Source organism: Pempheris klunzingeri, chromosome 18 (assembly GCF_042242105.1).
Source record: "Pempheris klunzingeri isolate RE-2024b chromosome 18, fPemKlu1.hap1, whole genome shotgun sequence".
In the NCBI taxonomy this organism is placed as follows: Eukaryota; Metazoa; Chordata; class Actinopteri; order Acropomatiformes; family Pempheridae; genus Pempheris; species Pempheris klunzingeri.
The window spans coordinates 8,455,200-8,474,626 of NC_092029.1; the positions used below are offsets into that span (position 1 = coordinate 8,455,200).

Consider the following 19,427-nt stretch of genomic DNA (forward strand, 5'->3'; position numbering starts at 1 on the left):
TCCCCCAAAATGAATATGACATTTAGGAGGCAGATGCTTCCACAAGAATCCACAATAGCACTTACAGACGAAGAAGACTTATGGAGGCAGCACAGTCCTTTAGCAATAGCTGGCAGCCTTGAAATGGTTTCTGTCTTGATGTGAACATACAGTCGGTAACCTCTGTGGACCTACATGTGGACCTACGCCAGACTGAAATGAGGAGAAGAAGAGAAGGATATTGGTTGTGAATCTCATATCCTGTTTTATTGTTCAAATATGGCAGAACAATATATACAACACAGTACAAACAACGCACGCACGCTGTCCGACATACACACGGACACATGGAAAGACAAATTTGTACATTCACACACACACACACACGCACGCACACACACACACACACACACACACACACACACACACACACACACAGCTCACAGAGTTACCGTGATTGTTAGAGACGAGAATTTCTCTGGGGAACCACTGATCAAACATCTGACAGTCACACACACACGCACAAACACAGAGCCACAGAAACACACACATCCTCGTAGAGACAGATGAACAGACTAACCATACATGCCAACAGGACAACTTGTGTTATTAAAGGGGATTTTAAGGAGATTAAGGATTCGGTGACAGTAAAAGATCAAAACAAAAGCGTTCAAAGTCCACCTTAAGACAGCATTCAGCTTTGTTATTGACGTTTCAATGAACCCACAGTGACAGGACTTAAGTGGATTTCACAGGTATGAGAGCACATTTGCCAGCTCACACCTGTCCGCACCAGAGGGAAATAAACCTCATGTGGCTCAAAATCCAACCCCAGTTTCTCTGAGTTAACGAACACAGAAACATAGAATTAATAACATAAATTGTGTTTCATTTAACTCAACGACTTTAACATTGAACTCAACAGTCCAATTCTTTAGCCACAGGTTGACATTAAAGAGACTTTGGCAAATCTCGCAAACAAAATGGGCCATGGCTACCCATCCCCCACATCGGTTAAAATGTTACCTAAACATCGTCACCTTAGGTACTTACAGATAAACAGAAAAAAAAACTACATCAACTTGTTTTAGTGACTTAAGGCCACTTTGAACGGAGGTGATTTGATTTAACAGCATGTGTACATTTACCTGCTCTTTAAAAAGTGAAACCAAAGACAATTGAAAACAAAATTCACAATTTTGTGCTTTTGTCACCTTTGAATGCAAACTGAAAGCTCTCTTTTTCTTTTCAAAATCAAATCTCTTTTCATTTTCAGCAGGTAAGCCAGCTGCAACAGCAAAGCGTTAGAACTAATAATTATAAAGGATCAAATAACAAATTCTATGAGTATGCCTTCATCACGGCTATAATCATCATCTTGCTGTCCGCTGAAAACCTCATCTCCAGGAAGTCAAGTTTAAAAGAAATTCAGACAATCTCCCTCAGTTTCACATCAGCGCCCGTGATGTGTTTCTGAAGAGAGCTGCGGGGTCAAATGCGGAGCACGAAAAGGCCTATTTAATTTTCAAGTTTAACAGAAAATTGGATGGAAGACACCGACATTAAGGGCCGGAGGGTTTTCAGCCGACAACAGCGATTGTCTGAGTTAACCTGCCCGACATCAGCATCAGCGTCTGAATAAAATGCTCTTCTGTGTGCGGTACTGCAGAATAAAAGCTCCTCAGTTCACCATAAATACTCCCATGAAACACTGGACCTCAAACAGCCGGGCTTCAGTCTGACTTTAACCCAAACAATTTATGAATGGATTTAAATGACAAAATAAATCATGTCCGCACTCTGCTGCCGCTTCAAATTCATTGCACAGAAAAAATAAAAAATCCAACATAGCATGTGAACAAAACATAACATTTATATACGATCAGGCAGGAAGCGGAGTCAAATGAATGCCTGTGTCCAATAGTAATAATAATGATAATAATAATAATAATAATAATAAAAGCCTGTCACATAAAAATTAGTTTTCATTAAGACAAGCAAGTCAAAGATTTTGGCATTAATGGTGTAAAAATGCTGTCTTGGCAACAGTTAGTGTGTTTCAGTGGTAGCTTAATTTTACCGTCCCAATGAAGTATCTCCAACTCACCTGACATCTTTTGTAAAGTTCGTGCTATGAATTAATGAGATAGAAGGGATACCAGTCTGTATGCTCCCATAGTGTTTGTGGACCCAACAGAAGGGTCCGTTTTGGGGTTTTGAAAAGCTGGTATCACTTAGTTTCAGAGCTTATAACTGAATTCATCTTAAATTAATGATTGTCTCACACTTGGTTAATACGACAGTAATATATTAATACTTAAAGCATAGCTGGGGCCCGATCGCTAACTGTAAACAACTTTTAAAAATGAAATAAAGATAACAAAAATACAGCTTTTTATGCAGACAGAAATCTTATGTAAAAAGTGAAATTAAATGCTGGAAGTATAAAGATGATCCATTTCGTGAAATAGAATGAATGCGTCAGAGTCCAACAAGCTGTCTGTCACACTTGAGTTTGAAGAATTCAGTCACAACTCAGACTTCGTCAGTCAGACCAGCTCCGTTCATGTCCTCTTCAGCCACAAAGGTGAGCAAATCGGTGAGAATCTTTTGTCAGTGAAGGCAGGGCTGACTTAAAGAGAAATGTAAGCTAAAAGGAAAGTAAAATACAGAAAGTAGTTTTTTTATAGGGAGATTGAGTCCCCATTTTTCAGGTGATGCTAAATCAAACTGTCTACAAAACATGATTTTTCTTATTCTAAATGGGCAGTTTGTAAGTGAACTGCACATGTGCATGTGTGCCTCTAGAGGAGTGCTTCCTGTGTGTGTTTTTCCACCCACAGCTGAGTGAGGATTGAGGGACGATGTCCTTGCTGTTAGATGTAGGACACCAGGGTTAGTGAGTTAACTAACAGGCTTAGATGACTGGCCTGTTGGGACAGTCACCGAGCACTGAACTCAAGCTACATTAACTATTTAGCTAGCACTGTGTCAAGCTAGGTGAGGTGGGCAGGCCGCTAGCATGACGGGCTAGTGGTGGTGGTTGGCTAGCTGGGTTAACTGGTCAGCAAACTGGGCTGACTGGTTGGCTGGTTCAGGCTTTGTGCCCAGGGCTTACTGACTCTTCTCCTTGGTTAGCCAGGCCTGGCTGATGTTTTCCGGCTGGCTGGGTTTTCAGTCTCTGTACCTCAGTCCGATTATGTCACTTCCTGTTGTCTGTGGTGGAGTTAGCTGTAGTGTCTGTCTTTGTTGCACTTTCCTCAGTGTTTCCAGGGGGCTGCACTGCCGTGGCATTAGGCCCGCCCCCATTTTGAAGTGTTTCCTGTTTGTACTGTTGCAAGGCGCGATTGACAGCATCCTCGACCAATCGCTTGCTGACTCTCAGGAGTTCCGCCTCGTCAGGCTCAGACCGACGACGCCCACCTGGGTAGAACGTGCGAAACAAAAGCATAAAAAAGCATATTCAATCATAACAACACATAATCACTCACAAACATAACACACATGGAAGCAAAATGTGCTTATTACACTGATTTTGTGTTTTTGTTCTTCAATTTTTGGTCTGTTTTGGTCTCCACCAAATCCTGGGGATATATGCAGCTCTTAAGCTGCTAAAAGCGCCACCGTGTTCACCAGCTAGTCACACAGCTACCTGTGTCTGTCTGCCGTTTGGTGCTGCACACATAGTGTGCTGTTGGTTTATGAGAGCTTTTCTGTACAAAACAGCTACCTGCTGCAGCTGAAAGCAGGACTGATGGGAGCAGCGAGAACGAATAAAAAAAGCAGCCATAAAACCAAAACAATAAGCTGAAAGACACTAAAACACGCTTTGGTACTGAGGGAAACCTCAAAATTGGGTGAACATTTTTTTTAGGTTCATTACTACAAGCGACAGCTTTCCCATTACACAGTTATTTTTCCCATTGTTAATATACAAATATTGATTAGTGCAGCTTTAAATGAAGTAATATGATGAGAAATTATCTACATGTAGTATTCTACCTACCTGAGTAAATGTATTTATTTTTGGTTTAAGTCACATATTGTTTAATGAAGTTTCTGGAACTATAACTGCTTGAGTTTATTAGCAAACACTGTAATACCACAAACTCAATTGATGAGTGTATTTTCAATAGAAAAGTCATTTCCAATAATAAAACAATATAAAATTTGAAACCCATCATCAAACTGTATTTCCCACCATGTAACCAGCTGGAGATCTACGCCACTTTATGAGACAGGAATGACAAATTCCAAATCTTATCAACAGTGACATTTACAGCCATAAACTTCACAGTGAATTTGATTGCACCTCTAAGCCTCCAGTGGAGTTTGTGCGTCTTTCATTGTGACACCACGGCTGATTTAATTCTTATTCCAGTATCTTCCAAATGAAAACAGAAAATGACTTCTAATGTGACGATAATAAATGATCATACACATTCACTTATCACAGACTTATTCCAGCAACAATAGACTGGATGTGACAACAATATACGAGACGTGACAGTTCAAGTTGATAATAACAGATGAGGTAAACAAACACCTCTCAGCTCTTCCATACGTGCAATTTGAATTCAATCGACCTCCTGGAGTGTTTGAAAAGAGAATTAATTTAAGGAGAGAATCTGTTTACAACACTCTTGGTTTTGCTTTTGCTACAGACAAAATGGCAGACTAAATGCGCAATAGTAGAGGAGTCAGACAGACATAAAGCAAGTTAGACATAAAGTAAGAAGGGCAGAAAGTCGATAACTCATGTAGAAAGACCGTTAGACGCTGTAAGATGGACAGCCTGCAATATGCCATTCAGAGAGAGAGTAATAGAGAATCACTCAACCATCCTCTCTCTCCCTCTCTCTCTCTCTCACACACACACACACACACACACACACACACATACACACACACACACACAGATTACTGCAGTGGTTCAAAAACACACCATAACCATCTCAACATTTGATGACCAAGGCCAAGAGTAAAATCCCTAAGCTACTCTTCTGTATCACACAGTCCCACGGGGCCCACAGGTCTGTCTATATTTGAAAGCAGAGTGATGCTCTATTATTCATTATAGAAAGAGGCTCACTGTAGGAGAGAGACAGTGAATGAGGTTTGTTGAGGTCACATGCATAGTGTTGTATATGTTTTTCTATTCTGGAGTTATTTACTTAACCACCTAACCAACCTGTTTACTCTGTTTATTTTTTTTTCTTTTGTATGTTATTCTTCCTTTAAAAGGTGCCATGTGGAGCTTTTGACTTTTAAGGGGTGCTTTGGAGCAATATTTTGTATGACTGGGACCCAGTTTTGATTGTTTGTACTCCAGGAAATGAATCAATGCATGAAAACACAAATTGGTGAATAATGCTCGGTGTGTTTTTGGTGATTAACGCTGAATGTGACCTTCAACTTTCTTCAAGAGAAAACTCGCTTTTCTCTTAAACTTGACTTTTTGGGAAATTGTTTCTTAAACTATAACATATGCTGAGGCGCAGTTCAGTTTTGGTGTGTCCTTTGTTTATGTAATAACATTGGTGAAACTCACCTACTATGTAATGTGCATGACACAGCTAACAAGTACAAGGTAAACCCCCGTTGGATATCAGTTTATGTTGTGTAAATGCTCGGCAGGGATCTGAATCGACGAGATCTACAATAAAGGCCAATGGAATAAATTACAGTCACTGTCACATGCATGTCACCCCAGCATTTCATCATCACAACCAGCTTGCACTGTTGACATATGCATTATGTATCCATGGAATTGTATTATGTATGACCAATATTCAGCCTGCTAACAGCATGCCAAACAGAGGGCAGCATTCGTCATAGCAGCCGGCATGTGTACTTACTCCTCTCACCCAATTATGGTCACCATAAGCTCACATCAGCTTCACTTTCTTTTTGCTAAACCGATTCAAACCCAACATGGTGTTCTGCTGTAGTACATTTAACTCATGTTTTGCTTTCTGAGAAGACCTGCTTTCTGATTACCTGCGGCCTGCCTGACGTTTTGAGTGACTCACACCTCTGGTCGCTGTCTGGTCTGCAGCTAAATTTATTCTACATCTACCTTTCTCAGTAGACACTATTATATGGAGCTCCCAGGAAGTTGGCCATTCTTAATGAAGCTGCGTCAAGTGAGAGTGGCACTTCCAGCACAATCGGATCACAGTTGTATTTTTCCATTTACATCTGATATTAACATGTGTAACATCAAACCCATGACTTCTCTTGATCTCTTGAATGTCTTGATCTAAAATTCTTCCACATCATAATCCAGTATCTAGCAGGAATAGTCAGTTAGCTCACTTTTCCAAATGCTGCCTCTTAAAATTTGAAAAATGTTTGTTGTACAGACTGCTTGGAGCACGTTATTTAAGCCTCTAATAGATGCTCTGTTGTCCTCTGGAAAACAAATCTTTCTCTCGCCGCCATTGGCCACCGGCTACAGTTATTGCCGCTTTTCTTGACTAATGTGATTTAATTCTCTGCTTTTTATTTATTCAACCTTTAGCAAGCTCTCTTTTACAAGGACAACCTGATTATAGTACTATATACAACATAGTTGTATAGTACATATACAACATAGTCTTTCAAACATCTACAGACTGTTCCGCTTCTGCGGAGCATAATATTTAAAAGCTAGTTTCCCAATTTCAGTACTGACATGATGACTTTTAAGGACGAAATAGTGTTGAGCCTTATGCGATGTTTGGATGACTTACAGTAAAAAAAGAAAGTTCTGTCTGTAAGCTGAATTTGGTGGAAAACTGATGTGAACTTTTTCGACCTGTTGGACTTCACCCTAGTCTACCTGGTATTAAGTTATTGGCTGCCAACCTCTCATATTCCATATGGCACCGCCTATACACCACTACCCAGATCAACAACATTATATAAATACATCAGCCAGAGCAGCTTTACAATCATCCCTGATGCTCTCACAAAACGGAATAATTAGCCAGGCCCTTTGGATAGCATGAATAACTCTGGATGTTCTGTAGTCAGTCTTCAGGTTAGAAAATGGCTCCTCTCCCAACTACCCCAGTGATTCTGTTCACTCACAGTTATGCTGAAATTTTGAAAAAAATAAATGGCACAACACATCATTAGATGTTTTCCACCAGGCCTGGAAATCAACCAACAGAAACACATCAAAAAACAGAAATATGCCCTCTGGAAAGCTAAATCAAATTATTACTGTGATCTGTTTTATAACAACAGACATAACCCCCGATTTTTATTCAACACCATGGGTGAATTCACCAAAAGAACCCCGCCCTGGCCGGTTTCCAGCTTTATAGCTGAGGTTTCGGACAACTATTTCACTGAAAGATTGAGCTAATCAAGAATGATATTACTGATGAGGCCGTGTCTCCTCTCCTTCCCTCTCATATTGATCATCAATCAATCAGTCACCTTCTTCAGCCTGATCCAGACTCTCTAAGTCTCCCAAACGATCCCTTTCTCCAAACCAACCACATGTGTTCTGGATCCCATGCCTGGCAACCTCACAAAAGATCTGTTCACTGTGATAGGAAACCGTCTTCTCTATATCATCAATAAATTCTCAGATCTAGTATCGTTCCCGTTGCTTATTAAAAAGCCCCAATCTTGACCCAGAAACACTAAACAATAATTACAAAACAAAACAAACCAATTACAAACCTCCCCTAGATAGTCCATCACTATCAACCAACACAAAACAAGTGTTGCTTGTTGTTAAAAATCTAGGAATAGTATTCAATCCCCCTCTTACATTTGAGCCACACATCAAGTATATGACACAAAGTGCTATTTGTAATGAAAATTCTTTTGGTGGTCGAGCCTTTGCCCACAGAGTTCCACATCTCTGGAACAATCTACCACTGAACATTCGGGATGCAAGCTCTACTGATATTTTCGACTCCAGGCTGAAAACACGTCTTTTTTCTGATCACAACGATTTCTACGATAACTGGATAACCAAATTATTTGCTGTTTTTCCTCATTGACAAGTATGCTAACTGTATGACCTCTGACTAACTGACTAACCTCAATCTTGTTGTTATATCAACATTATTACCTAAGTGTGCGTGCGTGTTTACTTTTACATGTCATATCCTGTGTTTTCTTTTCTGTTGTTGATTTTTACTGACATGTAAAGTGTACAGAGACTCTTTGGGTGATGTGCACTTTAAATAAACTGAAGTCGAAGATGAAGTTATTTATGATTGTCTCCTGGTCTGTGTATCCAACAGCCGTGACCTGCTGCTGATCACACAGAACAATTTTCTTTAATCTGGGGAAGATGATTTTGATGCTGCTTTAACTGCTTTCCAGTGAGTGGCAATTTGAAGGTCCACAACAGGAAATATTCAAAACAAACATCAAGTTGTTTGCTGGTTAAATTGTGGTGCAGTCTCCTTGTTCTGTATGCTTTCAATATATGTAGCTTACATTGCAAAATAAACACACTGTCGTTAACACAGATTTGATTATTCAAACAGTACCACAGAACATCCATTTGTCCACACCACAAACTAAAGTGTCTGACAGAAGCAATGGAAACTTCCATAAAGATGAGAGCCAGCAGTATGTGCATATGTAGAACCCATTACATGTCAAACAGTTGCTAACGGTCTCAACCCCGTTTGCATGATTTATACTTTATTTACACACAAGTCACTGTGTGGTGGAGTAAGTCATTACTGCATCAACAGAGGAATGTCTGCAATAAAATCTCTGTATGCAAGTACCAATACAAGTCAAAGGCAAGTAACGCTGCTGCATCCAAAACCTTTAGGGCTGCAGACATAAGCTCATGGGTGCAGTTTCTTCTTAATGTAGAAGCAATGTGATACTGTATTTATCCCTGTAAGAAAATCCTTGTATTTGATCAGCCACAGAAGAACGCTTAAAGTGGGGGGATGCTTGCTAACACACAGAAACGAATGCAGGCAACACAGTTGATAAACAGTCTCCTTAATCATTTCCCGTCCTGCCTCCTTAAACCAGAAAAGACTGCGTATTTGGATCATTCAAGTCAATAAATGTAAACTGATGAAGGGATGTGAAACGATTATGGGTGAGAAATGATTTTTTCAAAATCAGAAACATGATTATTAATGTAGGCATTTTATAAAATATGGTAGAGTCACACATCAGCTGTGAGATTAAGGCAATGAGTAAAAACTGCTGATTTGTCATAACGTCAGGGATAAAATACAACAGTGATTAAATACATGTATGCTCCAGAAGATCTCTGGAGCATTTACATTATGTGATCTTTTGTCACCAATATAATCACGGTAACCCAGATGTTGCTGAAAGCAATCGCATTATTAATTATCCCCCAATTTGATTTTTCTAAGGGATTACATTTGGGACTAAAATTTTAGCCTGGTATCAAATGTAGATTAGGTTTTAATTTGTATTCAATAAATCTATGATTGTAGACATATTATTTATGAGACGAGACACATACTTGAGCGTTTGGCATGGAGTGGATTCTGAGCCAAATCTGCAACACAAACACAAACATTAATTATTCAATACAGATGAAAAAAAAGATTAAAAAAAAAAACAAAACTCGTGGATTTCACACACTCATGGAGCAGTATAGGCATAAAAGCCTCTTTGTCTGTTAACACAAGGGAGATACTTCTGGTGCCAGGCATTGGTGATTTTAAAGATTAGGCTTAGACCTCTGGGCTACAAGAGGTCTAAAATGGATGCACAAATATTCTGAAGAAGTATTGTTATCCACTGCAAAAAGCTGCAAGACTGGAGCACGGCAACACCACCAGACCACAGAGCATCATTTATTACACAAGTCTGTACGTTGTAAAAAGAACTTCATAAAATGCAAAACTGAATGTGTTTTAAATGAGGCATCGCTTTACAAAATGAACTGTTGGATGGTTTTACGATGGGAAGATTAATGACATATGAGGACTAAATCCCTCATTTTGTCTCCTCTCTCTTATTCCTGCTGTCGTTATGAATATCCAGAAAATATGAGCTTGTAATTTTGACCCTGTATAAACCAGCTCCACTTTCTTGTCCAAGGTCTGTTCTGTGTCTGTGTGTTTTACAGGGGTGCGTGTTTGTGAGAAAGAGTTTTTATTTGCCTATTCAATCTTGTCCTGACAAAATGAAGTCCTTTATGATGGCAGTAAAGCTGCCCTCTGTACCTGTTTCTCTCTCTCTCACACACATACACACGAACAGAGACACAGATAAGCCTTTCTCTCTGTGGAAAGACTGATTCCACAGCAGCAAGGCTGATAGACACAATGAATCTTCTCAATCACACAAACTCACGTGTTCGACAGTATCTCACACACACTTTCTCACGCAGTGGACTCACAATGTCTCAAAGCTTATATCTGCATCCTCGTCATTTATGCTCCCTTCTCATTTCTGTTTCACTATCTGCAACCTCTTCTCTGCCTCATTCTGTCTTTACTTTTCCTAAACACACACACTCGCTCTCTCTACCCTTTTTTTGCTGGCAGCGTTGTCATGGTGACGGGATGAGAACCAGACAGGCACTTCAACTTTTAACAACACAGGAGGTTGTACTGACTTCCATCATCAGGGTTTTTTTCTTGGCAGGTTTCACTCTCTCTCGTCTCCACGTATCCTCTGCTTTCACATCTGTTTGACTTTTTCTTCTCTCTCAGCCTTTTTGTCTCATTTTCTGGATCTGACTCGCTGTCTTCTTTGCCTTGCTGCCTTTCTCTCTCAGACTTTCCCTTATTTATTGAGTGGTCTGTCAACCCCTGTTTTCACATCGATCACTTTTGGGGTCTCTCTGTGGAATGATACGCTTTCCCCTATTAAAGCTATGGCTGTATATTTAACATAAAGAAAAAGCATTAAAAAAAGCACCCCTAAGCAATAAAATTCATGAGCGGTTAGGGAAGTCTGAGATTTCAATGAATTATAAAGAGAGATTAAAGTTGCAGAATTATTATATGTATTTCTGACTTTATCAGTATGCATTACTTTAAGCCCAGTCTCTTAAACTGTGATGTTCATTCATATACAGCCAAACTAAGCCTCTTGCTGAAGCCCATATGGTGCAAACCAAGCCAATTAGTAGATTCTGGTTAAACCTCTAGTGGAAATAAGATTAGTCCAGGATATGTTGTCCTCTGTCCAACAAGAATTGGTTGTGTTTTCACTGCTCTGGCTTTTATAGCAATGCTAGTGGTGTGGCTCTCGGTCTATTGGTTGGTCCAACACTTTGGGCCGGACTGAACTATGTCAACTAGGGCTGCAACTAATGACAACTGTTCTTACTGCTTGATCTGACCTTTATTTTCTCTACTGTTTTGTCTATGAAATGTCAAAATAGTGGAAAAATAATAATTCATCACAATTTGTCAGAATCCATGGTGTCTTCAAAAGTCTTCATCATTCGTTAAAGCCTTTTAACGAAGAACAAAAATCTTTTTTACCACAGTTCATTATGTCCAAATTTTATGTTATTGTGAGCTTGTTAGCTTTCTGGCATTGACATTTAAGGCAGCAGAGCTGCTAGCTTGGCTGGAGACGTGTTATTTTCTCCTTCCACTTTGTTTCTCTTCCACACCTTTGCTTCCTCTGTCTTTGTCTCTAATGTGTCCCGGTTTTGAAGTCACTCAGACGCACAAAAAGGTTGAAAGGTTGCTGGTGTACAGATGCCGTGTTTGGGATTCTGACGGTTCTGTCAGCGAGTGTTAGGAAGTAGAAAATGTGCAGACACGCTTATGCTAATACATTTTTATGTTAGTACATTTATGCTTTATTATCATGAAGTTTTAGCCTGATGCTGGACTGTGTAATGGTTGCTGTGACCTTTACACAGATCAAAGAGATGTGTGTTGGCGTAGGATGTATCAGACTGTGCTTGCATTCTTGAGATAAAGAAGAGTTCGAGAAGGCCTTGAACGGAGAGAAGTCAGCGTACCTGCGTTTCCCACCAACCACCCCTGCAAGGAGGAGAGGGAGCAGGGTGCGGCGGAGGACTGCTGAGAGGAGGAACTTTTGCTTATACATGTTATATATGCTTGAAAGACACTGAGACTGCTCAGTGCAGATGTAGATCTTTGCCTGTACTCCTTGCTTGTTGCAAGTAAAACTTTGAACTGAGATCTCTGTCTCTGGGAGTTTATCTTGTGTGTTGGGAAATTAATGGTACGAACTAACAGCAAAAATACAGTTCTTATTTTACAGAAATAATTTCCTGACATAATTGGTCCTTCGAGCCGGATGTGCAATATCTGGACGCCTGAGGAAGCCCTGGACGCCTGAGAGGACAAAATCCATGCATGGTCAGACTACGGTCTGTATTGGTCATCCTTTTCTGGGACCACGACGGCTGACAGGGCTCTCTGAGGGTGCCCGGTGACGCACATCCACTTCGTTGGTGAGTACAGAGACGCATAAAGACACAGCACATGGAAGATTTGATACTGCAGTTACAGCGCAAAAGAGGTTGAAATTCCTAGAAGGGTTTGAGTCCCATAAAATAGTTTGTGAGTCTGGCAGACGCAGTGACGTCGGGACAAGAAAGCGCTGATTAGGAGAATTTTGGGAGAATCTACCAGGTTAATTGTGTTAATTCCTATCAGGTACTCCAACCTCAGGTTGGACAGGGGAATTACTAAATTGTGTTAATTCCTATCAGGTACTCCAACATCTTAAGTTGGACAGGGGAATTACTAAATTGGGTTTAATTCCTATCAGGTACTCCAACCTTAAGTTGGACAGGGGAATTACTAAATTGGGTTGATTCCTATCAGGTACTCCAACCTATCAAGTTGGACAGGGGAACAACCTCCTGGTAATTGTGTTAATTCCTATCAGGTACTCCAACATCTTAAGTTGGACAGGGGAATTAACCTCCTAAAATTGTGTTGATTCCTATCAGGTACTCCAACCTATCAAGTTGGACAGGGGAATTAACCTCCTAATATGTGATTTGTGTTCTAAGAATACAACAAAGGCCTGCACACATACATACATTTGTGAGTAAATGTGAGAGTGAATGTGGTAATTCCTTGAGGTTTGAAGCCACAATAGGTGGTATCGGAGTTACAGTTTGTTGTTTTATCTTGTGTTGACTTCTATACTGGTGAGAAGAGGGCTGACGGCTGTTGCCTGAGGTTGGTTTCAATCCGTAAAATTGATCTCGCACCGTGTCTGCGGTGTAGAAGGCCAGATCAATAACCTCCTCTTCTCTCGTGCCAGTGAACTCAACATGGGACAGTTGTAATGGGGAACTCAAACGGGAAAAATAAGAAATCCAAATTGGAACGTAAACAGGATCATGACCGTAACCGTATGGAAAGTGAATACGGTGCACAAGCCTGTAAATATTATAAACCATGGATAAAAGATCCTAACGCTCCATTCGATGGAACACTGGATAAACCTAAATGTGATGCGCTCCTCGTTAAATTGAAAGATAAACATAAGAAGAAAGGTGATAGTCATCCTGAAGTTCAGTGTGCCATGATGTGGGCTTCCACTGCTTCTATGGATGTTAAAAAGAGAACAGATGCACAACAGCAGCAGAAATCTGAAAAAGTGTTGAAAGACTTAACTACCCTTGCACAGAAATCTGCACGTGACCTTGAAGATTTAGATGCAGAGGCTGCAGGTGCTGTAACGGCAGTTAACAGACGCCGCGCAGCAGCAAACGTTCAGCAACAACAGCAGTTAAATCAGCAAATGCAACATCAACAACAGCAGCCACAGGGCGCTGAGGGTGGAGTTGGAGCTGGTGGCCAACAGCTCCAGCCTCCACCCTATGTAGATATCAAGGCCCTTAGAAAACAATTAGAGGCTTTGGATCTACAGGAAAAGGAGGATCTCCAACAGAGAGGCCCTCCAGCAGCTAACACTCGCAGACAAAAAGCAGTGTTGAAAAATGTTCAAGACCTTTCAGCAGGTCCTGAGGACGAATATCCCTTGATAACAGTTCCAAATCCACTCGCTGGCCAAAATGGCGCAGAACCAACCATGCAGGTGTACAGGTCAATGTACCCAGGAGACTTCGAAGCGCTAAACGCTGCTCTCCCAGACCCAAGAAAAGATGTTGAGGGATGGATCGGGGAAATGGAGGGACTACGTGCCTCAATGACTCTGACTCCCACTGAAATTCTTAGGATCTGTCGCCGTGCATTCGGTGGACAGCTTCACCGAGTGCAGGGACCACTGACTGATAGAGACCCTAATGACGACCCCCTAGCACAAGAAACTAATGAGTTCAGACAACAGTGGGCCGACTTCCTCACCCGCTGTAGACAGACATTCACACCCAGACAAGATTGGGGGGCAATCACTGACTGTAAAATGAAATCAGACGAATCATGCGAAGATTGGCTACACAGATTTAATCAATCTTTCACACACAACAGTGGTCTGGCTGCAGGTAACCCTGCCAGACTGCAGCTCTACAAAAATGCTATCATGAATACAGTACACCCACAAGTGAAACAAACCATTGAAACCACATGCATTGAACTCCCCACGTGTGAAGAGGATGTTTTCTGCAATCATTTGCGTCATGCAATCCGTGTTCATGGTCAACAACAAAAGGCAAAGGAAGAAAAGACAAAACAGCAGCCTATTCAGGTTTTCCTGGGCTCTGAAGAAGTCTTTTACCGTGGTCCTGAACAGAGAGGGCCTTATCACAGCCAGGGAGACAGAGGTAGAGGCAGAGGCCGAGGAAGAGGTAGTGGAGGACCACGTAGATGGGATCAGGCAGGTGACAATTATGGTCAACAGAATGTAAGACAGGAAGAGGTGTGTTATGACTGTGGTCAGCCTGGACATTTTGCCAGAGACTGTCCACGTAAAAGGAAAGAGCAGAGACATGGAAATGACTATGAACATCGACCTTTCCGCGGACGCAGTAACCATCCTAAAAATTACTATCCAAATCAATATAAGTCGACATGACTAGCCGATAGTGACATTTCCCCAACAGATCAGGCGACCCTGGATGAACAGACTAGACTGTTGGAGGAAGCAATGACTCACAGACGACAAAGACATGACCCTGAACCACCACTGGAGGTATTCAATGCATACTGCAGTCAAACTAGTTCACCTCTGATCACTTTGACTGTAGCAGGCAGTGATGTAGAGTTTCTTTGCGACTCTGGAGCTACACGCTCCTGTCTAAATAACCTCCCTCCAAAGGTAAAGCTGTCTGGTGACGCTATCTCAATTAGAAGCGCTAACGGGGAGCTTGACAGATCACACCTGACAATTCCAACTGTTGTGACTGACTCAGTGACTGGACTAACAATCACACAACCATTGGTCTATGCTCCTAACTGTCCTGTGAACCTCCTAGGTCGTGACATCATGTTTGCCCTTAATATTGCTGTAGGTCCTCATGAAGATTCATATCAGCCCATCAGATATGCATTTAATGCCTTTTATAATGAATTAGAAAGGCCGATGCCATTCTATTACTACTCCCTCGACCTGGATGAATCACAAGGTCGTGGAGATTATGTGGTTAACTATTCCACTTACAAACAGTCCCAAGTCCTGAGCCCCAAAACTAAATTACGCCGCCCGGAACAGCTACATGTGACCATGAAGTATGTACATGATTTCTTTCCTGAGCATGACACATACCTGCCAAAGCTAAAAAGGTGTGGCTGCTTAACGCTAAACATCACTCATTTGCTCTTTAATGAGCATGGTCACAGCTGTGGACTGTTAAGTCTCCCACAGTGTGCTAGAGATTTGTTTCAAGGCGTGTTTCCACACGTCTCACTGACCTGCCCACAGACTGGTTTCTGGACAGAAAATGCCTTTATGGCTAAGGAGGGATCAGAACAGACCGACTGGATCCCTCTGACTGACCACCCTGATGTGTTACATTCAGCAGCCTCTGGACTGTATCAGACACAAATGGTAGCAACCTTCTCAGCAGAAGGTGTGCTCCATGACCACGACAGCGATATAGAGACTGATTTCTTTTATCAGACTGACTGATCTTTGGACCAGGTGCCAGAGCACCTGTGGTCCACAGGCCCAGCTTCTGTGGGTCTAATGAAAGGAGTTGAACCTGTAGTTATTTTTCCCAAATCTGACCAACGTCCCTATGTTCGTCAATACCAACTCAAACCTGAAGCAGAAGCAGGCATAACTCCAATAGTTGAATCTCTCCTATCCTCTGGGGTAATTAGAGAATGTAACGACTCACCAGTTAACACTCCACTTTTCCCTGTACCTAAAGCACCCCCAAGTATGGGATGGCGCATGGTACAGGACCTACAGGCAGTAAACAGAGCAGTTATCACTAGGGCTCCTACAGTTCCTGATCCACATACCCTGCTCAATAATTTGTGACCAAAATCTAAGTTCTTTACAGTTGTGGATCTAGCTAATGCCTTCTTCTCTATTCCTGTGAGCCCATGTTCCCAGTTCTGGTTTGCATTCACATTTAAAGGTAAAGGTTACACCTTTAACCGCTTGCCACAGGGATTTGTTGATTCACCAGCCATATTTTCTCATCACATGTCCTCTAACCTATCCAAATTTACTCCACCTTGTGGTAGCCAGCTTCTACTTTATGTAGATGACGTTCTTTTGGCATCTAAAACTGAGTCTGCATGTCGTACAGACTCGATCGCTCTACTTTGTTTCCTTGCGGAAAATGGTCATAGATGTTCAAGGCCAAAACTCCAATTTGTGTTACAAGAAGTTAAATTCCTTGGACACCTTCTCAGTAAAAAAGGCAGACAGCTGCTCCCTTCGCGTATTACAGCTCTCCTCGAAATTCCCAAACCAACCACACGTAAGGCTCTGATGTCATTTCTGGGCAGTGCTAATTACTGTAGACAATGGATTCCTAATTATGCTGTGCTTTCTGGTCCACTGTATTCTATGTTGACGGGTGAAGGAACTCCTTCTTCCCCTGTTGCATGGACTTCTGCTACAGAAACATCGTTTACAGACCTAAAATTAGCCCTGTCACAGACTACACATATTTGCCTGCCAGATTATTCCAAACCGTTTGTTCAAACAGTTGGCTCTAAGGATGGCTTTATGGTATCAGTTCTACTTCAAAGTTTCGGTAATCAGCTCCGCCCTATAGCCTACTACTCACAAAAACTTGACGCTGTAGGTCAAGGCCTCCCTCCGTGCGTGCAAGCTGTAGTTGCGGCTTCTATGGCTGTTCAAGCCTCAGCAGACGTTGTTTTGTTTCATCCGCTTACCCTACGTGTCCCTCATGCTGTATCCCTCCTCCTGACTCAAAATAAAATATCTTTCCTTTCACCCGCGCGCCACCTCTCCTGTATGGCTGTGCTGCTATCTCAACCTAATCTCACTATTGAGCGCTGTACCACTTTAAACCCAGCAACTCTCTTGCCTATTGCTTCAGACGGTGAGCCACATAACTGTCTAGAAACCTCACTGTCCACCTATTTGCCCCGTCCCGACTTGCAGTCACAGCCACTTCCTCATTCGTTGTGGCTGTTTACTGACGGTTCCTCTCTTAAAGATGAATATGGCATCACACACACAGCTTACGCTGTTACAGCAGTTCAGGATCCAATTCTTATTGAAACTTTGCCCAATTCTTGCTCTGCACAGTCCGCTGAGTTATGTGCTATGACTGCGGCCTGCAAATGGGCTGCTGGTCTCTCTGTAACTATTTACACTGACAGTAAATACGTTCACAATGCTGCTCACATATACACGGCTCAGTGGCACCTCCGTGGTTTTAGAACTGCTTCAGGCACTCCTGTGAAACATGCACATTTATTAAAAGAGCTCTGCGATGCTCTGTTACTTCCGGCGAAACTAGCAATTGTTCATTGTCCTGCGCACACCGGTGCACGTGATCTTGTTTCTCTTGGTAATGCCTTAGCTGACATAGCAGCTCAAGCCTGTGCGCGTGGTGAATTGGCCACCCCTCTTAATTTTTCCGAAACTATCCCGCATTCTGTAGATATTTCCATCATTCTCTCACGCCAAAGAGCAGATCTGAAATACCCCCTCTGGCAGAAACCACCTTATTCACAGCGCTCTGATGGACTTATTGTGTCCTCTGATGGCAGAATTTGCCTTCCTTCCTCGCTCTACTCCTGGGCTGCACACGTGACCCACTCGTTGGCTCACGTGTCGACAGGAGGGATGTGTTTCAAAGTTAATTCAGTATTCCATGCTCCAAACTTTGTAAAAATTGCTGATAAAATAGTGAAACAATGTCTGATATGTTCGAAATACAATGCTCAAGGAGCCATGAGAACGAGACTAGGCTCATTTCCTGTTCCACACGCACCCTTTGAGGTCTTGAACATGGATTACATTGAATTATCTCCATGTCAGGGTTTCAAATATTGTTTAGTAATCATTGATCAGTTCTCAAAATGGACTGAAATATTCCCTGTGAAATCTGCAGATGCCAAGACCACTGCAAATATTCTCACCAAAGCCATCATCCCACGTTTTGGTATTCCGCGGATAATCTGTAGTGATAATGGAACACATTTCACTGGAAAGCCAGTACATGAAGCAATGAGTAGATTTGGAATAAATGTAAAACATCATACAGCTTATCATCCACAAAGTGCAGGCCTTGTAGAAAGAATGAATGGGACAATAAAGCAACACCTGTCTAAATGTATGGCAGACACAGGAAAAGATTGGCTGTATTGTTTAGATATAATTAGACTAGCAATAAACACAACTGTCAGATCAACTGGATTAACTGCATTTGAATGTGTTTTTAATAGACCATTTACTCTTCCTGAGTTCTCCCAATTATCTGATAATAAGTCTGAAAATGTGACACTGGTTGAACACATGCTAAAAACTCTGCAAACAAAGGAAAACATTAAAACTCTCCGTCTCCCTGTTGTATCTCCAGGAACTGAGGACCAGCCAAAACCACAACTAAAACCTGGGGACTGGATTTTTGTGAAGAATATTCAGAGACGTGTGTGGAGGGAGGAACGCTGGCTTGGACCATTCCAGGTAATCATATCTACTCCTACGGCAGTTAAGATTGCAGAGAGACCTTCCTGGATTCACATCACACACTGTAAAATTCAGCACTTCCCAGACATTAATCAGGAAATTACTGAAAACTAAAGTAGTGCTTGTTTGACTAAAAAAAAAAAAAAAAAAAAAAAGGAGAGAGCATGCCTGGTTGAGAAAGCCTGCGGGTGTTGGAAAGACAGCACCACTTTATTTTTTTCCTGTGCGGTAACCCCGGGGGGACCCCTGGTGAGCCCGGAACGCCGACGAAGACTAGTTGAGGTCAGTTAGTTAAAGTTTGATTCTTGTAAGAAGATAGGGAAATCAGGCAAGCTCAACAATAACATCAATAATAATAATAATAAAAATTTCAATACCTACAGCCCTTACAGTGAGTAACTTCTCTCAACGTCTGTAAACGAACCAACAGGTGTCTAAACACTCCCTGGTGGACA

General features: G+C 41.7%; 1 protein-coding gene across 1 annotated transcript in view; it reads right to left on the minus strand.

Annotated features, from left to right (window-relative positions):
- Window positions 1-220: 220 nt before the first annotated feature.
- Window positions 221-19,427, minus strand: part of LOC139217913 (A-kinase anchor protein 7-like) — a 51,454-nt gene continuing 32,247 nt past the window's right edge. Inside the window, exons 10-11 of the mRNA XM_070849414.1 lie at window positions 9,455-9,490; window positions 221-3,402 (exon numbers count right to left, since the gene is read on the minus strand). Coding sequence (XP_070705515.1) covers window positions 3,182-3,402; window positions 9,455-9,490 — 257 coding nt within the window. The 3' untranslated portion in view covers window positions 221-3,181. The remainder of the gene's footprint in view (window positions 3,403-9,454; window positions 9,491-19,427) is intronic.